Here is a 21,201-nt window from a genome sequence, read left to right on the forward strand (position 1 = left end):
GACAGTTACTTGATGCGTTTTCTGTAGAGCATTAAATATGTCAGAGAAATTCTGATTGGTTCATATTTAGCTGTGATACAGTGGTGGTTGTGTTCCCACAAAGTTCAGTAAACGAGCAAGTTCCCTTGAAACGCTTCGGAGCAGAATATTGAGTGGCTTTACCTGTTTCACGCTTATGCAACCTTGTGTATCCTAACAAAAGGTAGCACAGTTGTAGACTAGAGGCTGTATTGTGTAAACTTGCTCTGCAAACACACTGCGTATTCCACAGACAGAAGGAGGCAGTGCGGATCTCAGGAAGTGTACTTTTTTGTTGAGAAGAGATGCAAGCAAACGCTATCTGAGTTTGAAAAGCATCTTGAGGAATATCTTGTACTATCCCTACTGAAAACAGTGTCATATTCTTCTTTTTTTTTTTTTTTGTGCGTGTATGCGCTTGACTCTCTTTTGCTCCCTGTAAATTATTCTCAGCTCTAGGATTTTATCTCTCCTTAGATATCGCCTGAGGAAATGTCTGTTCTGTTGTCTCAACTACTTAATGCTGCATTAGCATCCTTTTGGAGCAGTACTTTCACCACGGACCCAGACTACTGGTTGGCTTGGAGGCCGCTACCTCCAACAGAGGAAAAGAACTTTTCTAAATCCCGTATGAACTGTTCTATGAAGGTTTGTCTCTTCTGACCTAATCAAACAACTAGGCTGAATACTCTTTTATTAAATAATTCAGCAGCCTTCTAAAGCAATACTTTAAGTTCTAGCATAGTCAGTGCGAGTTGCATCTGAACAATCTAACTCTTAATCTCTTAATTTAGGGCCCAGGTATTTTGACCCGAGCCGTTTTCTCAAAGTGCTTCTTTGAAATTCTAACTAGCAGCAGCAAGACAAGCCAGTGGGATGTGAGTGGGCTTCCTGTTCTGTCATCATCCCATGTGACACTGGGAGAATGGATGGAGAGAGCACAGCAGCTTCACGAAGTCAGCACAGCACTGTGGACCAACCTTGCTGTCTCTTCAATAGCAGATTTTAGGTATTAAGACCTCTCTTCTACATATACATTGTTTAAATCAGGCATGTTACAGAAGTTTGATTACCATGTGTAAACTTTTTTCATTCATTTGCCTCCAGATACACAGATGCTAGACTACAAGGAATAATACTAGGCAGACAACTCTCTGCCCTGGTAGATCTGGTTCCAGTGGATCTTCAAGAGGAATTTTTGGAGTGCTGTGAGAAGCTCTACCTCAAGGATCCTGTTGCCTATGAGTACCTTCTCAAGATACTTGGAATCATCACTGATCAGGAGTTACTTCCTAAAGAATTCCTGTTCCTCCTGCTCACTTGCTTGCAGCAGTTCTTTGGGGAAGGACTTAAGGATTTACCAGAGACAGCTTGGCGAGGAAGCCTCTGGGTGAATATTGGTTTGGTGCAGATCCAGGTGTGGCTTCCACAGACCAGGTTTGATCCAGCTGTTAAAAGAGAATACAAGCTCAAGTATACAAAAGAAGAGGTGAGTGTGGAGTGGAGTTGTCTTTTACCTCTGTAATGTATAAAATCAATGCAAAAGAGTTTGGCTTGGGTGTTCTTGGGCATATCGTTAGTCATTTTTAAACTATATAGTTGTAACTTCTTTTAATGTCCTCTGTGAATCACATATTTAAGAATTTTCATTAAAATACACATTCATCATACAATCTTCACAATCTTCACTTGCATCAACAAAAAGAATTCCCCACACCAACATCAAAATAATGTCATCACGACACCAAACGAAAGTGGAGAATTTATACTCAATCCAGCCCTTGTCCCTTCACTACAACTACAGCAGAAATTCCCCACAATCATTCTGCTCTTCACTCTCTAGTTGTGTTCAGTCCATGTTTTGCCTGTTACCTCTCCCAGTTACTATGCTTATCTCGCATTCCTCATGCCCCACATTGGGTACCAAAAAGGACTGTGGTGGGTTGACCCTGGCTGGATGCCACGTGCCCACCAAAGCTGCTCTGTCACTCCCCCTCCTCAGCTGGACAGGGGAGAAAAAATATAATGAAAGGCTCATGGGTTGAGATAAGGACGGGGAGATCACTCAGCAATTACTGTCACAGGCAAAACAGACTCAACTTGGGGAAATTAGTTTAATTTATTACCAATCAAATCAGAGTAGGGTAATGAGCCCCCCCCGCTTCTTTCCAGGTTCAACTTCACTCCCGATTTCTCTACCTCCAACCCCCCAAGCAGCGCAGGGGGATGAGGAATGGGGGTTGCAGTTAGTTCATCACACGTTGTCTCTGCCGCTCCTTCCTCCTCATGGGGAGGACTCCTCACACTCTTCCCCTGCTCCAGCGTGGGGTCCCTCCCATGGGAGACAGTCCTACACGAACTTCTCCAATGTGAGTCCTTCCAATGGGCTGCAGCTCTTCACAAACTGCTCCAGTGTGGGTCCCTTCCATGGGGTTCAGTCCTTCAGGAACAGACTGCTCCAGCATGGGTCCCCCATGGGGTCACAAGTTCTGCCAACAAACCTCCTCCAGCGTGGGCTCCTCTTTCCATGGGTCCACAGGTCCTGCCAGGAGCCTGCTCCAGCATGGACTTCCTATGGGGTCACAGCCTCTTTCAGGCATCCACCTGCTCTGGTGTGGGGTCTTCACGACGGGCTGCAGGGGAATCTCTGCTCCCATCTGCCTGGAGCACCTCCTCCCCCTGCTTCACTGACCTTGGTGTCTGCAGAGTTGTTTCTCTCACATATTCTCAATCCTCTCTTCCAGCTGCTGTTGCGCAGCAACTTTTTCCCCTTCCTAAATGTGTTAACACAGAGGCGATACCACCGTCGCTGATGGGCTCAGCCTTGGCCAGCAGCGGGTCCGTCTTGGAGATGACCAGCATTGGCTCTGTCGGACAAAGGAGAAGCTTCTAATGGCTTCTCACAGAAGCCACTCCTGTAGCCCCCCCGCTACCAAAACCTTGCTGTGCAAACCCAGTACAGCCTACTTGGTTACCAAAACCAGAATCTCAGAGAATGGCTTATTCTTTCCTTTGTAGTTACACCAGCTGCAGTGTGAATGGAAAACAAATGATTTGTCATCCCAGTTGCATACAGGAAAAAGTATTGAAGATGAAGCAGTCAGCAACTATATTCATCCCCATCTCAGGTAACATCTTAGACACTTAACTCTTATTTTTCAGACTGGAAACTTCATCTTTGGATGCTCGGGCTCCAAAGCTTTTCTCCACAGCTTAACAATTTTTGTGTTCTTCTGTAGAAATAAGTGTTGCTGATTTGAAAGTATCAATTTGCATATTGAGGTGGTAAAGAAAAATACAGAAGATGTTCTGTTTACTTGCAGTAACTAAGGAATTGTCTGTACACGCTTTGTACTGCTGTAAATACAACAATTAAAGCAGTGGCCTTCATATCTTGATAAAATTGAAGCTATGCCCAGAAGTGAAAATAAAGCCATACATCTAAATTATTCTAGTTTCATTAAAGTGTGACAGTGTTATCAACAAATTGAAATGAGGTGGAATGTGTATATATCACTGTAACTCTTCAAGGCCTCAATAGATGCCAGTGCTGTTTTGCCAAGTTCTTGGACTGATTTGTACTGGGTAGAGATCTCCAGATGTGTATTGTAGCAACAGCTTTGCCTATGGTGCTATGGATGAATTAAATATCTTACCACACAGGGTACACTGTTGACATTCAGAATTTGTAGCCATTGTTGGGTTTGGTTTTTTTTGATCTGAGGAACTTGAGGAGAAAAATTTTAAATGAACAGAGATTTCTCCTTTGTGCAGGTTTCCAGGTGTTCCTTGTACATGGAGATAAAAACTAGGTGTTATTCATGATTTTTCACTATTAATGGAAGTTTTCATTTTCATTATTATACAAGTAAGAGGATCTGATAGTTATGTGCTGTTGCTTAAAGGGAACAATAGTTGTTGAAAGCAAGTTCTGAATGGCTGAGTTTTACCAGTTGCTTCCAGTAATACTATTTTTTCCTTAATGCTTACAGAGCTGTCAGGTAACAAGCAAAAAAGCAATTGAAGTTTGAGGTGTGGGGTGGGGGTGGGGGGAAAGAGAAGTACATGTGCATGTTATATGGGTGTCACTTCTTGTTTTCTCCTTACTTGCTGTTTCACACAAACTAGCAGAATATTTCTGATGAATCTTTTTACGTATCTAACTGTTATGTTAGATATATATAAATGTGTTTATATGAAATACGTTTATATGTCTAAACTGGTCAATGTTATTTCTCAACAGACTGTTGCATGAAAGAATGCAAAGGATGAAGGAGCAAATAAGCAGTCTTTCCAGAAAAAAGGCCTTCAGGCCTCCAGCTCCACCCTATGATTGCTTATACCAGGAGGCTCACCAGTACATCAACAGCATAGCACGAGTTTCTTCAGTCCAAGATCTTTTAGCCCGCCTTCTGCAGTTCCTCCGTGGGGAAAGACCTAAATCACTCCAGGCAATACAAAACCTGTTAAATGAAGAAGCATCTTGGCAACAATCTCACCATCAGTTTAGGAAACACCTGGGAGAGGAGTATGCTGTATTCCCTGATGTCATCATTCCGCTGCAAGCTGCCATCTTACAGTTGCAACATGGCATGCGATTAGTGGCTTCTGAAGCTTATGCAGTGCTCAAAAGTTTTGTGCGTCCAGCTGATCTGACCAACCTCCTCACTTCTTTGTTGACATTTCCTTCTGTTGGCCATGCCTTCCCCACTTACTTTGCTCGTGCAGAAATTTTATGCTCGGTGAATTCAGTTGAGGTCCTTCATGGACTTAAAAAGTTTTCTCTGAAGCACTCTGAAGTAGAATCTGAGGGAGCAGAGCAGCCTTGCCCAACTCTGGAACAGCTCTTCGTGAACGCTTTGTTGCATCTTCGATGCCATATACTATCCAGAGGAGAGATGGACAAGAAATCTCTGAAGCTTTTTAGACATCTGTGTCAGGTAGGATCTGAATGCCAATGGCCAGGATTCTTGCACTAAATTACCTTGTCCCCAGTACAAGACAGACATGGATCTGTTAATTTTTGTGGCCTTCCTCTAGATCCACTTTATCAGAGGGATGGAACACCTCCCCTGTGAAGAAAGGCTGACAAAGTTGGGTTTGTTCAGCCTGCAGAAGAGAATGCTCTGGGGAGACCTTATTGTGGCTTTTCAGTATATAAAGGGGGCTTATAAGAAGGGCAGAAAGAGACTTTACAAAGGCTTGTGGTGATAGGACAAGGCACAAAGGTTTTAAACTGAAAGAGGGTACATTTAGATTGAACATAAAGAAGAAATTTTTTACAATGAGAGTGGTGAGACGCTGGAACAGGTTGCTTAGAGAAGTTGTGGATGCCTCATCCCTGGAAGTGTTCAAGGCCAGGTTGGATGGGGCTTTGAGTAACCTAGCCTAGTGAAAGGTGTCCCTGCCCATGACTGGGGGTTGGACTAGATGATCTTTGGAGGACCTTTCCAACCCAAGCCATTCTATGATTCTACCTTGATAACTGTCAGTATAATGTTCTTAAACTTTCTTTTTCTTTCCATTGAATTGATAAAAGATAATTTTAACATAAACTAAAATATTTGATTAACTTGATTGGATGTATCACAGCATAAAATCATAGCCTGTGATGGTTACCAAAGAATTTCTTTGTTAAAAAACCCAACAAAACCCAAAACCACAAAAAACAAAACAAAAACAAAAACAAACTTTGTAGAGAGTTTCTTTATAAAATGGTTCAGAAAGGAGGCTAGAACTTGGCCAAGCACTCTGTTGCATATGTTTTCTGTGCTTTTTCCTCATTGGTTTGTTGAGAGGACAATTTACAAATCTTCCTTCAAGTGAGATGGCTTTGATTTATACTGTTGTAGACTGTAGAGGAGCAAAGAGCCAAACAAGATGAAACAAAGAACCTCTTTGATGAAATATGAGGTGATTTTAGACATTAACTTATGTAAAAGCATGCTGCTTTGTGTTTCCTTAGGCAATTATAAATGAATGGGATGAACAGGAACGCCGTGCCCAAGAGCGGGAGGCAATGGAACGCAGTCTGTATAGGTACAGAAGTAAAAGTCATGGGAAAGGACGGAGTGAGGAGGAGGAGGAAGAAGAAGAATTCAGGAGGAGATTTCCCCTTCACGAAAAGGTAGCAACTGTAATTGACAGAAATTATGTCTGAAGTAGCTCCTGAAAAGGTGTGCTGTAAGTAAAATGACACGAGGAATGAAGCAGTTTTTCCTTCAGCCAAAAGAAGAACGTGTGGTAGATTTTTACAGAAAGGTATTAAGTACTGTGCTTTTAGTTTGTTTTCCCTTATGCTTGTAGAAACTTTTTGGAATTAACTTCTGGACTCAAACTGTACTGTGGTTCAGCTGAATAATTCCAAGTTACTGAATGACAATATTTGTTGTAAAATTCTGGAGTTTGATTCATTTAGCAAGTGAGGTCTGCTGAGGTTTAATTACCTCTGAAGAAGGCTAATCTCCTTGATGAAATAAAGCTGTGAGATGCTTTTTTCCAGATTTGACTGGCCTGCATTACTAAACGATTTTTGAAGTGTGTCTTCACCGAGCAATGTTGTGCATACAGAAGTGCATGAGACAATTATGTGCATCAGTGAGTTGTTGGGATGTAATAGTTCAGATAGCTGGAGAGGGACTTTTTGGAAGGGCATGTAGTGATAGGATGAGTGGTAATGGTTTTAAACTGAAAGAAGGTAGATTTAGATTAGATATTAGAAAGACATTCTTTACTGTGAGGGTAGTGAGACACTGGGTCAGGTTGCCCAGAGAAGCTGTGGATGCCCCCTCCCTGGCAGTGTTTAAGGCCAGGCTGGTTGGGGCTTTGAGCAGCCTGGTCTAGTGGAAGGTGTCCCTGCCCATGGCAGAGTGGTTGGAACTAGATGATCTTGAAGGTTCCTTCCAACCCAAACCATTCTATCATTCTATGATCTTCAAGTGACCAAACAGCGCTGAGGTGGTTTATCAGCAGATATGACTGCTGCTGCTTTTTCTGAAAGAAGTTTAGCTGGCAGCAGCTCAGGGCTCACTGTACGGCACTCTTCCCTGCTGTGGTTATGCCCTTAATTGTTCTATTCACCTGTGTTCTGTTTCAGACTGATATGTGAGCTGTGAGGTAGGTAGTGTGTCTATATAGTGCCAGCTCCAAATTGTTAGCATATTGTTGCAATGCCAAAAAGTGCAAAAAGGGAGGTGGGGAGCTGAGGCATCAAAGGAAGAAACTAGAATTGATATTTGATTATCGTGTAATTTGCAGGACTTTGAAGATATCACAACTCAGCCAAGCCTAGAAGAAAAAATGGAAACTGAAGATCCATTGGAAAACCAGATAGAAGTTGATAGAGCCCTTTTGTCCAAGAGCTCTATGCAAACAGTAATGATGGTTCATCAACAGTTGTGCTTAAACTTTGCTCGATCCCTGTGGTATCAACAGAGTCTGCCTTCTCATCAAGCCAAACATTATTTCAGTACATTTATTTCCTGCTATCAGACTGGTGCATGTCTGGTGTCACAATTCTATCCTTTAATTGGTAAGATTTCTAGCAATATTTCAGTATGTCTCTTCTATACTCTCATCTCTTTGCTTATGTGTGTCATATTCTTATATCCTTGTAATACATAACATGCTAAGGCTTGGGATACAGAAAAAAAAAATAAATAACTTATTCTTTTCAGCTGAAAAAAAAGAATTAATAGCGTGTGTGTCTTCCTTTTTTTGCTTCCTAGGTGCCGAAATGAACGATTGTCTTTTGGGAAGCCAACTTCTAGTTAGCACTCTTCTTCACAATACCTTTTTTGAGGAATTAACTTCAGATATTGTGCTGCAGCAAGATGGCCCATATGACTTCTACCAGCATCCTAATATTCAGCAAGTCCGGCAGTGCCAACCTGTACTTGATAATTTTGCTAAAGAAGTAAATGGGCTACTGCAGGAATGGCCAGAGCATCCAGTACTTGTGCAGGTAAAGACACCTCAACAAAAGTTTGGGGAAAACTGGAGCATTTTGGAATTGCATTTGTGTGTAAATATGTGTAGATATGCATAGACGTGCCCATGCATACACTTGCCTAGATGTTGTCTATATTATGCAGATGTTTTGAAGTCATACCTGTTTCTTCCTAAGAGGTATCAGGTATTATTAGCTGTTCTATTTGAGTTAAGAAATACTAAGTGGAATTCACTGCCTGCTGTGATCTTACAGCTTTAAGCAATCTTCAACCTTCCATACCTCAAACATTCTTGAGGTCTTTTGCTGTTCGGGCTTCTCTGGTTTTTTTTTTTTCCAAAATGCTTTCTTTCATTGTGCTTTAAAATTGATATCTTTGGTCCCATTTATGGGCCCGTGTGGCCCTCAGGTTATATTTCTTTGAGTAATGCAGAAACTCAGAATCGATTGGACCTCTGTGTTAGGTCATTTGTGCTCCTTTCCCCGAGTGCACTGGCCTTCACTGAACTACTTGTGAGCTTGTACTAAAACGAGGAAACAGTTTAAAATTTAAAAAAAAAAAAAATCATCTTTTGCGGAGGAGGGTTATGCTAATACAAACTAGCTTAACTTTGTGAATTTAATCTTCTGTTGGAAGATCAGTTTCTATAGGTTGAATGCCTGTTTTTTATTCGGCAGCTATTAGTTGTGATGGACAGAATCCAGAGTTTTCCACTCTCTAGTCCCCTATCAAAGTTCCTGAATGGTTTGGAAATTCTTCTTGCAAAGGCACAGGTAAGAAAAGAGCTAAGGGAAACTTTTATTTTCTCTTTTTTGCTTCCTTATTTATATTGGTACCATGACAAAAACAACTGAAAGCTGTCTGCTTGCCAGGATTTGGGGAAGTGAACTTGTTCCATGCTAGAAGTTTAAGGAGTAGGAACGTAATCCAGAGTACTGCATGAGTCTTGCAATGCAAAGACTTAATTTCTGGCTTTGTGTAAAAGGGAACTTTTTTTTTGCAGGACTGGGAGGAAAATGCTAGTCGAGCTTTGTCCTTGCGGAAACATCTTGATTTGGTCACACAACTGATTATTCAGTGGCGTAGACTGGAGTTGAAGTAAGAACTGTCCTTCCCTACTGCTTTTTCTTAGATACTGTAAGCTTCTGTCTCTGTACAGAGGCACATTCCAATGCAGAATTGCATTAATCATGGAAAATGCTTCTCTGTGTGTGTGTGTGTGTCTGTCCTAGAAACAATGTGGGGGGGAAAAACCCCAAACCAGCAGCTGTACTGGCTCAGAATGAGCATGTCCAGCCCATGGTGACCCTATGTACATGTACTTAGGAGGAGCAGAAGCAGTACAGATAACTACAGTACTTTATCCTAATATTTTCCCGGTGTTCTGTTTTCATCCTCGGGTTTACTGAGCCTGCAGTGTTTTGTCTATTTAACAACCTCCATTAAATTTTCCTTAAAAATTATTGTCCAGTCTCCTGTTAAGATCAATATATGCAGATTATTCCATCCTGTAAAATTTTCCTTTAGTTTAGTAGAAACAGAGAATAGTTTGTGGTATTTTGGAACCCAAACTACCCACAATATTTTTGCTTTATTTTTTCTTCGCTCCTCTTCTTTATTGTTTCCAGTTGCTGGTCAGTAAGTTTGGACAATATCATGAAACAGCATGTAGAGAAATCCACAAAGCACTGGTTCTCAATCTATCAGATGATTGAGAAGTATGTTCAAGTACAGACAGAGGCAAACACAGAAGGTAAGTGCTGTCCTTGTATGAATGTGTGGTGCAGTTTCAGCAGTTAGGAAGGATGCATAATTAAGGTCCTAAATGCCAGAGTTTGACAATGCACTTTCAGGTGTAGTTCTTGTACCCTTTACCCTACAGTAAATTCCATGGCTGTATAGAGTCTTCCATATAGTGTGAACTTCACTTGGTATTTATTTCTGGAACCACCTGTGTCTCTCATAGGGCTAACATTGTAGGTAGTGTAAAGAAAAGATGTCTGTAAAAAGCATCTAAAAGAAAGTAGAACTGTGGTAACTGTATGTCGTGTACATATAAATATTTCAAACAGATTTGGAGGGTAGGAGGCCTCCATCTGCAGCTGGAAAAGGCACCCCATTTTTTTAACTGCACAAAGCATATTTCATATCCCGGCTGAACTGCTTTTAACATTCTGTATAAAACCTAAAGAATTCTTACAGTAAGTATGTTTTGGTACATACTATTCTTAGCAAATCTGTCTGCAGGTGTTCACGTTACATAAAATAGGGGAAAGAATATAGCTGTCAGTCCCTTGCCTCCCCAAAATTTAATGAAATTGTAAAGATGAAAGTAGCATACTCTGGCATGAGGCAGGGTTCTTCCAGTGTCATGACTAATCAGTGCGCATACTTGACAAGCTTAAGATCCTTGGGTTATTTTACATCTCCAAGTGGACAGCATGTCTTCTTCCATAGGTAATGCTCTAAAGACACTGTATTTTCTCTGCCAGATTTGTCTAAGATCTATTTCTATCTTGATGATTTTGAGGAGTTAAGGAACTGGCAGTGACTAATTTATAGTATGGCTCGTCACAGCCAAAGAAGCCATCCATTCATAGAGAACAGCAAGTATTCTTTAAGTACTTGATGCACTCTGAAATTGGACATGTAGCTGGCCTCCTCAGTCACTCTCTGACTGCTGCCACTCTTGTCCACTCTCCTGTCTTCCAGTGTGGTGTTTGTTGGTTTTACTTGTTATTACATTAGAATTTTTCCCCCCCATGTCCTTTGCTATTTTGTTTCGATCCTTTCCTAATAGACACCTGGTATTTAGTTGGAAATTTACAAGAGCAGACAACAATTTTCACATAGAGGGTTTTTTTTTAGTTTATTATCTCCCCCTTCCCTTCTAAATTTCTGGTGCAATGTTCAGAAACTGAGCAAATGGATCTGAAAACGTTGGTCAGCACACTACAAGCTTTCATTGAAGGATCCACGCTGGGAGAGTTTCATGCACGACTTCAAGCACTACTGGTTTTCCACTGCCATGTCTTGCTGATGCCTCAAGTAGCAGCGAAGGGTAAGTTGTTAGCATTACATGTATTGAGTGTTCTTTACAACAACCTGACCATCAGGTATTCAAGACTTCCCAAACAGATCACTAAGCTCATAAATACAACACAAGCCTATGCTGCTGTTTTTCCTGTTTTCATCAAAAATACTGTTGGTCAGTTTACTGCATCTTTTGGTGTTGCTAAGCTTCCTGATTACAAAAAAAAAAAAAGGATGCATTTCTCCTCTTGATACTGCAGAGTATCCTGTTTTAAAAGAAGCTTGTTATTGTCTGTCCCTTCTAGACGTTCTGTGCAGCATCCTGTGGAATCTATACAACTATTATAAGCAGTTTTCAGAGTGTGTTGAGGCCAGAATCACTGAACTTCGTAGACCTATAGAAAAGGAACTTAAGGTAAAAGGAAACTTCACTCAGACAATATATTGATCTAATCAAAGGAACTGTGGAGCAGATATTATTTGAATTAGTATTATAATAGCTCTGTTGGCCACTGAAATCCCAACTATACTTGACATTTTCTTTGGCAAGAATTTATTTTTGAGGTGAGGGTTGGTTGAAGTCTTTAATGTTTGGTCAGTCCCATTTAGCCATGGAGGTTTCTGCCCAGTAGTGAAGCCCCTTTGGATTTCACAACACTTGGCTGTGCAGCAGTTTTAGCGTAAACACATATATTAATAGAATAAGATGCCTATGCAATAATTTGCTCACTTACTGAAATGTCTTGCATTTGAAGACCACCAGGTGATCATAGCTGATCAGGTTTAAAGATCATCTTTTATACGCAAATACTTCATTGCATTTATATAAGTAATCCCATTGATTATTTATTTTCCTCATAGGAATTTGTGAAAATTTCAAAGTGGAATGATGTCAGCTTCTGGGCTATAAAACAATCGGTTTTAAAAATACGCAGGTAACTCAGAGCTTGGAACTAAGCTTCATATTTGAACCTTCCTTCTAGATGATTTCTCTATGATGTTAAATTTGAATGCAAGAATGTTCCTTCTGCTCATAACACAGTGGAAACATTTATTTCCAGCAGCTGAGAGATTTCCAGGATGATAAAACTCAGTAACATTTTTGCTTTCCTTTGGTAATTAGGACCCTCTTTAAATTCATGAAGAAGTTTGAAGTTGTTCTGGGTGAGCCATGTCAGCCTGCTTTGGTGGAAATTGGCAAGGAAGAGCAGCTGGACTGCTTGCAAAAGCAGGAAGAATCTGAGAACAGAGAGACTGAAGTTCAGAGGCTAAACAACGAATTAAGAAAAATTCTGTCTGCTAGAACAGGTGTTGCCAAGGTGACTGTATTCTTTCTTCTAAATGTGGGAAGGATATTTTCTCTGTTACCATCTATATGTTGTTTTTCACTGATTTATGCAGAAAAAAATCTTATGTAAGCATCGACTCTGTTGAATATATCATCAACTTTTTGGTCTTACTTGTGTTCAGTGTTATGAAACACTGCAGATAGGTGGGAATGCAGCATGGAAAAACAAGTATGTTCTGTATTGATTTGGCACAATATCTGGGCTCTAATGTAGAAATGATAGCAGTTACACATTTCATCTCCAAGCTGCTTGCATATTGTCTGCAGCGATTTGTTACTTCCCTACTAGTGCAGTAATATGGACTGGGAGTTGAAGCTATTATTACCCTTGGTTTTTTCTCTAAACAGGGACCCAGACAAATGATGATGTAGCTGTAGGATTTGTGCGTATATAAGCTCTGATTAAACATAAAATTACTTTGAGCTTGAATCCTGACAGGGGAATGCGCTACGTTGTCAAATGTTTGCTGTTGGCTGACAGCTTGTGTACTGCGAACATTTGCCTTGGACTAGCTGAAACATGGTAAATCCTACTCCACAGTGCCACAATTTAGTGTGTCTCTAAGTTGTCCAGCCCAGAGAGGAAGTCAACTAATTTTCTTCCTGAAATAGATTGCTCTTCACATCCATTAGTTGTTATTAATAAGATGCAAGAAGACAATCATAACTCATCAGAATTTGGGGGCGAGTGGGAAATGCTTAGTTACTCTCAGCTTCCAGGGCTTTGTTCAGTTTCTTCAGACCAGGAGAGTGGCTGATCTTGCTCTTGTCCTGTGACAGTGAGGAGGGTAGAGTGAGGAGGCAGAAATCTGGTGCAAATCTAATGTGTTTGGTTGTGGGTTTGTTTTGTTGGTTGGTGGTTTGTTTGTTTGTTTGCAAGCCTGTTACTGATAATCAACAGGGTTGTTGGTTTTTCTTGTTGCAGTTTCATGTTGTCTTCATTCCTTAAACAAGATGCATGCAAACTTAAATTGAACAAACCCTAGGAATTAGCTTTGGACCCGCTGGGGGATTACTTCTGTTACTTAATAATTTCTATTTGCTTACTGGTTCTGTTGTTCTTTAGCAGTGCAATTAAATTTGTGTCTAGTGGAGAATAAGTAATGGTGTCCTTATCTAACGCCGTGAGGGCATTAGTGATTTAGGTTAATGTACCTTTGAGCTTGGAAGGCTGAGGAAGCTGACCTGAAGCAGTGATAACCTCTATGAAAGAGGTAATGACAAACACCTAAGAGAGTAGTATCATAGCATCTTCCATTTATTTTGGCTCTTTTCAAAACTAATGTATGCCTGACATGCATATATTGTGATTTTCCTCAAGTGTTGGTGCTGAACTGTTCAAAGGATCACGTGGGCATGTTTTGGGCTTTCAGATGAATGCAGAATGTAGCCCTTGTTTTTGCAGCAATTTGCTCTTAATGGTCAAATAAGACAGCTTTGAGTATGTGTGTATAATTGGACTGTTTCTTTCATTTTTTTCTCAGAGGGCACTACCAGAAGAATGTCAGGATGGCATTACATTTCGTACAGAATCTCTTCAGTATCGTCTGCCTAAGCTTACTAAAAAAATGAAGAAAATGTGTACAACAGTTACAGGAAATAATTCATTCCTAAGTCTGGTGGAAAATCTTGACCACTTCACAGGTTAAGTATTCTTGTGATTTCCATGCCATAATTGACCTCTGTAATATAAATGGACCAAGTCAGGAAAAAGTGTAGATATATAGTTCCCTTCCCAGACTATCTTCCTATGGCTGCTTTGTGTATGTTAAATTTTCGTATCTCTTACCTTCCCCTGCTGTCTTTTATACAGGTGGTATCATTGTTTCTGTAGTTGAACTGCAAAATTTAACATTTGATCAGACAGCAGATAAGGAGAAGCAGAAATCAGAGGCAAAGCACATTCAGATGCAGAAGCAACGGGCTTTGTCAGATCTCTTTAAAATCCTTACTAAAACAGGTGAGTTTGACTAATAGTGTGCTTGGTTTGAAAGTACAAAGTTCTTAAGCATTTTACTATTTTTGCCAATACATCTAAACCCACCATAATACTATGTTCTTGAAGTCGCTGAGCCACTAATATGTAGAAGCATTTGTCTCTCTCTCTGTTGACTGTGAGGCCTGGTGTGTTAGCCCTTTCAGATACCTTCTATTCTTCTTACATTCCATGAAATGTACAACAGTAGCTTTTCTGAAGCAGAAATCTGCTTTTATCTCCAGTCAGAAGTCACTGCCCAGCTTTTAGAAACAAGAGGGAAGCCTTTTCCTTTGGTGTTATATTATTCATCAACTGTCCTTAGTCACTGAGTAGTTTAGAAACCAGCAGAAATAAGCAGTCTTGCTAAATAGCTGTCTGACAGCATTCTGCTAAGTCATAGGCAGAAGTAGAAATTAATGTAACTTTGCCAATTTTTTTCTTCTTTTCTGAAGAGAGTTTAGTGTTTTGGTGCTTCTCTTGGAAGCCATAGCTTCTGGCCTGCAGTGATCCGAAGAACCTCTCAAAAAAAAAAAAAAAAAATCTGTTCCTCATGGTTGCAGAAAGAAGCTTGGAAACATGAAGTTAAGGGTTCCAAGAAGGCATGATTTTGATAACAAACTAACTCAGTGTCACAACACTTGGAAAGTAAATGAAAACAAAAATATTCTTAATGCTTTCTGGGAGGTGGGAGGAGGCTTCAGTTGTAGTTTTGAGTGTTTGAAGTTTATGCTACTTAAATGAGTTGATGTGTGTTCTGAGTAAACAGTTCACAGAATATTAAGGTCCTTTTGTATTTAGATGACTGCAAACACAGGTGAATTTAAGTGGGAGGTTTCCAGCACATACACTTTTCCTGTGTTTTGCATTTTTGGCACCTGCTGGTGCCGAAGGAATATCTGCCATTACTGCCCTGTGAAGTTTGTGCTGGAGGAATGACGTACTGTGATGACTTAATTAACACATTGGATTTGAATTCTTTACTGGGCTCTGTCTTTGATTTCAGGGGACACCTTTACTTTCCTCATTCATCACCTTTTCATATCTTAAAAATGAGGTGATGATCCCTATCTCAGCTTTCTTAAAGGACCAGGAGCAGTGAAAAGTGTTGCCCTTAAGACTTGTTCTCCATTTTGTTTGGAAAAATGGCAACATAACCTAGATAGCTAATGCGCATTTATTACAGGCTCTGCTTACCTTCAGGATACTTTGAAAGGAGTGTTTTAATTGGCTTGAGAGAAATAAGCATGTCTAATCTAGTTTTAAAAATAGCTAAAATAACAGCCTTAAGACTGAGTTTTAAAAGTACACAGCTGTAACTTTCTCAGGCTGTAGCCTGCCTTACAGGTTCAAGGCTTTTTGTTTTTTTTTTTTTCTCTTGGCCACCACCACCAACCTCCTTTATACACACAGGTCTATGTTTGTCTTATTTCATCTGTGTTCTTCAGCTATGTTCAGCTGAAGATAGCTAAGCTACAGTGTGTTCTTCCATTACAAAACTTGCAGCATGTTCAAAGACTTGTCAAAATAAAAGCATCAAGAAAAAAAAAAATTATTTTATATCTTAATACCAACTGTATGAGTGCCATTTTTCATATAAAAGAATGAGGGCATAAAAGGATGTGTGTTCAAATGTCATTCCAGGTTTGTCATACCGGAAGGGTCTTTCTTGGTCCCGTTCAAAAGATTATAATGAAATACTCTACCTACGTCCACTGGACTTGCGTAGTGCATTAGGTGCAGTAAATTGCACAGGTGAACTGGATGCCACGTATGTACACAGTATTTCTAACCCTTAGATTGTGTGAATTGCAGCTATAATATATAGAATTTATTGCATGTGGATTTAGACTGGAATTTCTGGACTGTAATTCATTTAGGATTTTACATATTCCTTTCCCTTCCTCCCATTACTTCTCAGTTTGAAAATCCTGTACATACTGTCCTGGCACATACAACTGAGGGAGGGTTTCATTGTTTTGTGGTTTTGGTTTTGTTTTGTTTTGTTTTTTTTAATTTGCACTTTGGACAACTCTGCCCTCCTTTTCATTGTTTGTATTACATTTCAATTAGCCCTCCACCGTCCAGCTTTGCCTGGGATGCTTTCCTAGCATCATATTAGATTGTAGACTGCTAATGATTTTATTAGAGATGAGTTGTAATTTACAGGGATTACTTAATTGTTTTGTCTTCATTGAATAACAGGATATTTCAGGAGAAAATACATAGACTTCAAAGCGGGCATTTCTGGAAAAACTTACCTAAAGGAAAGATGTTCTTTCAGATGTTTCTCTTGTTTTTCTGGCAGCAAGTGATTTTTGTCATTGAGACGTGCTGGTTATTGTCTTCCTCAGATGTAAGGGTTTAGTTTATAATATCTTTCATCAAGGCCAAAATAAAGACTTCCCTATCAAGCTGGATCTAGCTGCATGGGGGGAAGAAAAAAAAATCACTATTTAAGTGTTAAATGATATTCAAAGTCAGAGATTTTACTGCTATTGCTTAGCATTTCCTTAGACTTTATTTTAAAAAATCAAATCTTTGCTTAAGATTAGAATACTTGTGGAGAAAATGAAGAATTACAAGATCAATGCATTTGCAAAATAACAAATTGTAAGCAAATTTGTTAGGTTGAAGAGCTGACCTCATGGTTCCAGTGTGCTGAGGTACTGAAATTACATACCTTTCTAATATCAGACTTTTTGTGCTGTCAGGTTGCTGACAGAGATTTCTTCTGCCTGGGATGGATGCCAGAAGTACTTCTATCGGTCCCTTGCACGCCACTCTAGACTTCAGACAGCATTGTTAGCACCTGCCAAGGTAAAAACATTGAAGTGAAAATAGAAATCATACTTCTGTTAACTTTATTTTACCAGCTTGGACTGAAATTTTCTAGGAGTAAAAAGGTGATGTGAGATAATGCTGTGTTCTGTAATGTGATACAAAATATGATATTTTGGGACCAATCAGTAAATGTAGCATTTTAAAACCTGTTGTTTTATGAATGAACAATATCAGTTTAGTGAACTAAGTTAATGATCTGTTCAATGTACAGTATCTTTCATCCCAGCAGATCTCAAATTGCTACTTTTTGTGCATGAAAGAAACTTCCAAAATGCTGAATCAAAATTTGTTAGGAAAACAAAACCAAGATTAGTCCGTGCTCATGAAAAAAATCAGTTGAGATTTATGATTGGATACAACTGGAGCCTGTGTCTAACACAAAAAGTGTTGATATATTTCCTTGCTTAAAAATCAGTCTAAAATCAGCAGAAGGAACAAATGAGCTCTGGCAAATCAGTACCACTTTTACAGTATTCCAGGAAAAAGGGGTCTCTTCCAGATGCTCTTCCTCTCACTATGCTTCACCCCTAGTTTTAAAACACGATCCTGTCAAACATCACAGCTGATAATGGCCATAAATAATGGAACATAGTTGCGATCAGTTTTGCTCTGTGTTGTGAACATTTGTTCTAAGCTTCAAAATGGGATCCTTTCTAATGAAGGCAGTGAAAGTAATTGTCAGTAAATCTGGCAAAATGAATTGTGGAAGTTGTTTTAGCGATGGTCATGAATGTAAAAATTTAGGCTGGTATTTCTTTAGATTTTAATCATCATTTATATAAGGTAGCTTTACTATTGGAAGTACATTCCTGATAAGAATTGCTGCAGTGGAGTGCAATTTAATGACTGTTGTTGCAAAAGGTACTTGAAAATCAAATTTGTGTGCAGGGTATAGGGAAGATGCAGAAAAATGAACTGTAATAACTATAATTTTTGTCTGCATTTTAAGACTTGTTCAATTAAACTGTAACTTTTCAGCCTGCTCAGTGAAATGAAATGGAGGTGCAGAGAATATTGTTGTCTGCTTATTCATCTAACTATTCCCTCCCACTCGTTCTGTGTCTCTTTTCTTTAGGACATTGGACTAGGTAGCATTGAACGATGCAAAGGGTTCACTGCACACCTCATGCAGATGCTTGTCAGACAGAGACAATCTCTTACTGTGTTGACAGAACAGTGGATCTTACTGAGGTATTTTGCATTTTCCAGCATTTAAATGTTGGCAAGGAGTTTGACAGGAAAGCAATTCAATTCAATTCAAGATGGAAAATAAGATAGAAGAAAATAAAATTCTTCCCCCTACTTCCCCATTTCTCTTCTCCACTCAATTAAGCCTAGATAGAAAAGATTTCAAAAGGGCAGGGCAGAAAAAAGGATTTAGGTATTGTTTATCCTGTCATTGCAGCCAATGTTTTGGAATCAATATAATTTGGGAAAACAAGTTAGGCATACATGAAGACCATGAAATAATTACTGTAGTTATCTACACAGTTAAACTGTTAAACTTACAGATTGTTAAATCTCTCTCATTTGGTGTTGGGCGAAATTAATTTTGGCTATGTTCAAGTTGTTGGTTTGAAATGGAGCATATAAATGATCTGGATGGCACTTTGAAGCCAAAATGAAAAAACCTCAACAACTTACAAAGAAAAATTCTGGAAAGGTGGGAGATACTAGATCTTGTGCCAAAATTGTAAAAGGAAAAGCGTATAGGAATTTTTCTTACTTCATGTGATTTCTCACTCCATTGCTTGACTCATCAGTTTCACTGCAAACTCCACTGTTCTGCATAGTTGTACTCATCACTAATGTAATCCATAAAACCTTTTGAAGTTAGGTCAGGAGCTATTTCCTTTGTACAGGGAAGGTAATGTGGACTGGAGATTATGGGTGCAAAAGTTATATTAGCCCTAGGAAACTTGGAAAAACAAACAAAAAAACCCTGACAAAACAAACAAAAGCCCAAAACACAAACTCCTGAACTTTACAGTTGCAGGAATATTAAAACTTCTAAGGCACTTATCTGCATTGCTGTGACTTTCATTGCAAATCAGATTAATCGTTTGTTACGAGCTGACTGTTACACAGCACTTCAGAGGATGAAGGTGTGTTAGAATAGAGAAAAATGAACAATATTTGAGTATCAGGCTGCAGTTTAAGGATTGTTTGAAACAATGGTGTAGATTCTGAGAAATCTTACAAAGCCCTTTTTTCGGGACAACTCAAACATATGCAATGGAGAGAAAAATTCACTAATTAAACAAAACTTTTTAAAAAAGACTATAATTTTAGTTTTTCCAGAAACAGCTTGACTTCCACTGAGTCCATATTATCTAGATCTTTTATGAATTTAGTCTGAAGGTTAAGCTTTTAAAGAGAGGTACAACATAAAACTCAGTGATTGTAACTTTTCCTTCTTTTTTTCTGAACTAGGAACCTCCTAAGTTGTATACAAGAGATAGAATCTAAGTTGACTGCTGACAGAGAATATAATGTAGCATTTCCTCCTCAAGACAGTATTCAACACTGGACTGACAAACTGCAGCAACTTTCCATGCAGTGCGTGATGGTTCTCGAGGAGCTGTCTTGGTTCATACAATGTTGCCCAAAAGAAGAGTTGACGAAGTGCAGTGACAATGAAAGGACAGATGTCAAAACAAACATTTTTCAGAGTTCAGGACCTGAAATGGGAAATGCTTTTATGGGAATACCTGACCTAATTCCCTCAGAGCTAAAATACTTGTCTCCAGTAACAACTGAGCAACTGCCTCCTGGATGTAGGATGCGAAATAAGGATCAGTTATGGCTGCAGCTAGCTACACAACTGACTGCGATGCTGGCAAATGTGAAGGCAATGAAAGCAGAAGTGGACAAAATAAGACAACAGTCATATGAGACCTTGTTTTATTCCTGGTGAGTTCTACATGTGCATGAAGTTGAATCTCTGCATGTTTTATGTTCATATAACATGTGTGAAGTCATCTTGAAAATGTTTGCCTATGCATATCTTGAAAAGTGTGTTCAGGTACTATTGAAGCTTGTTTCCATTTGTTTTTCTTGCAAAATGCAGTGCCTGTTTTTTTAAACAGATGTATGTGTCTTCTCCCACTCCTCTGACAAGGCAGAAAAAATTGGTCCATCTCAGCTTCTCAGTTTCTCTTTGGTCTCCTGGGATTTAATCCCAATAGCTCCTTAGTTAATGAGGTGAATTTCAAATGTCAATTTAATGAACAAATTTTTATTTTAAAATAAATCTGTAGCCTATTTAATCATAATAATAATCCTCTAATTTTCTCTCCGCTTCAACCAGTGTATGTGGCACATCTGCTTGTTGTCAAACTTTTTATTTAATAAGTTCCAGATGGAGATCAGCTGCCTCCCCCTCATCTGTGCCTCAAGAAAAGGTTTAATCTTAAATTGAATGGTTTGTTCTTCTTTCAGTATTATGGTATTTCTTGTTGCAGGAGAGATTTTGAAGTTTGCACATCAGCTATGAGTTGTTTGCTGGAAGTCTCCGCTCAGTTACAAGGCATAGAGTCCCTGTTTCTTCCAAATGGGGAAGACAGGCAAGCTGTAAATCGGATGACCCTAATCAAGAGCCTTAAGTATGTACAAGAAGAAGTTAATAATACATCTGCAGATTTCACAGCCTGGAGAACACAGCTTCTTGCTTCCGTGTCAAATTGCAGTGGTAAGGCCAGTTCTTCTCTGCCTGTTTTGTAATTTAGCTAAAAGTGTAAGAATTCATTAGTTTGGTTATTGCAGAAGATGGCTTCATGTTCATTCAGATATCCAGAAACACTTGATGAAATTCAAACTTGCAAAATTTAGTCCAGACTTAATTTGTGCAGTAAAATTTTTTCCACCTTACTCACTGTTGATGACAGAACTTACACTGTAGCAGTAGGTCAGGATTAGCAAGGAGACTTTAGCAGAACTGTGTAGTAAAAATGGCATAGTGCTTATCATGCTCCTTGCATAGGGGAAACATAGTAACCTGTAATTTGTGTTTCTGTGTAAAACTGCCTGTGTTT

The 21,201-nt window shown here is 39.3% G+C and overlaps 1 protein-coding gene across 1 annotated transcript in view; it reads left to right on the forward strand.

Annotated features, from left to right (window-relative positions):
- Positions 1-21,201, forward strand: part of MDN1 (midasin AAA ATPase 1) — a 104,922-nt gene that overhangs the window by 64,190 nt on the left and 19,531 nt on the right. Inside the window, exons 59-80 of the mRNA XM_068416982.1 lie at positions 496-666; positions 813-1,027; positions 1,126-1,507; positions 3,037-3,146; positions 4,262-4,958; positions 5,984-6,145; positions 7,276-7,549; positions 7,746-7,981; positions 8,645-8,740; positions 8,971-9,065; positions 9,596-9,720; positions 10,882-11,028; positions 11,306-11,415; positions 11,862-11,935; positions 12,124-12,319; positions 13,833-13,992; positions 14,162-14,308; positions 15,968-16,094; positions 17,038-17,143; positions 18,243-18,358; positions 19,601-20,080; positions 20,632-20,858. Coding sequence (XP_068273083.1) covers positions 496-666; positions 813-1,027; positions 1,126-1,507; positions 3,037-3,146; positions 4,262-4,958; positions 5,984-6,145; positions 7,276-7,549; positions 7,746-7,981; positions 8,645-8,740; positions 8,971-9,065; positions 9,596-9,720; positions 10,882-11,028; positions 11,306-11,415; positions 11,862-11,935; positions 12,124-12,319; positions 13,833-13,992; positions 14,162-14,308; positions 15,968-16,094; positions 17,038-17,143; positions 18,243-18,358; positions 19,601-20,080; positions 20,632-20,858 — 4,453 coding nt within the window. The remainder of the gene's footprint in view (positions 1-495; positions 667-812; positions 1,028-1,125; positions 1,508-3,036; positions 3,147-4,261; positions 4,959-5,983; positions 6,146-7,275; positions 7,550-7,745; positions 7,982-8,644; positions 8,741-8,970; positions 9,066-9,595; positions 9,721-10,881; positions 11,029-11,305; positions 11,416-11,861; positions 11,936-12,123; positions 12,320-13,832; positions 13,993-14,161; positions 14,309-15,967; positions 16,095-17,037; positions 17,144-18,242; positions 18,359-19,600; positions 20,081-20,631; positions 20,859-21,201) is intronic.

This window comes from Nyctibius grandis, chromosome 1, assembly GCF_013368605.1.
Source record: "Nyctibius grandis isolate bNycGra1 chromosome 1, bNycGra1.pri, whole genome shotgun sequence".
In the NCBI taxonomy this organism is placed as follows: domain Eukaryota; kingdom Metazoa; phylum Chordata; class Aves; order Nyctibiiformes; family Nyctibiidae; genus Nyctibius; species Nyctibius grandis.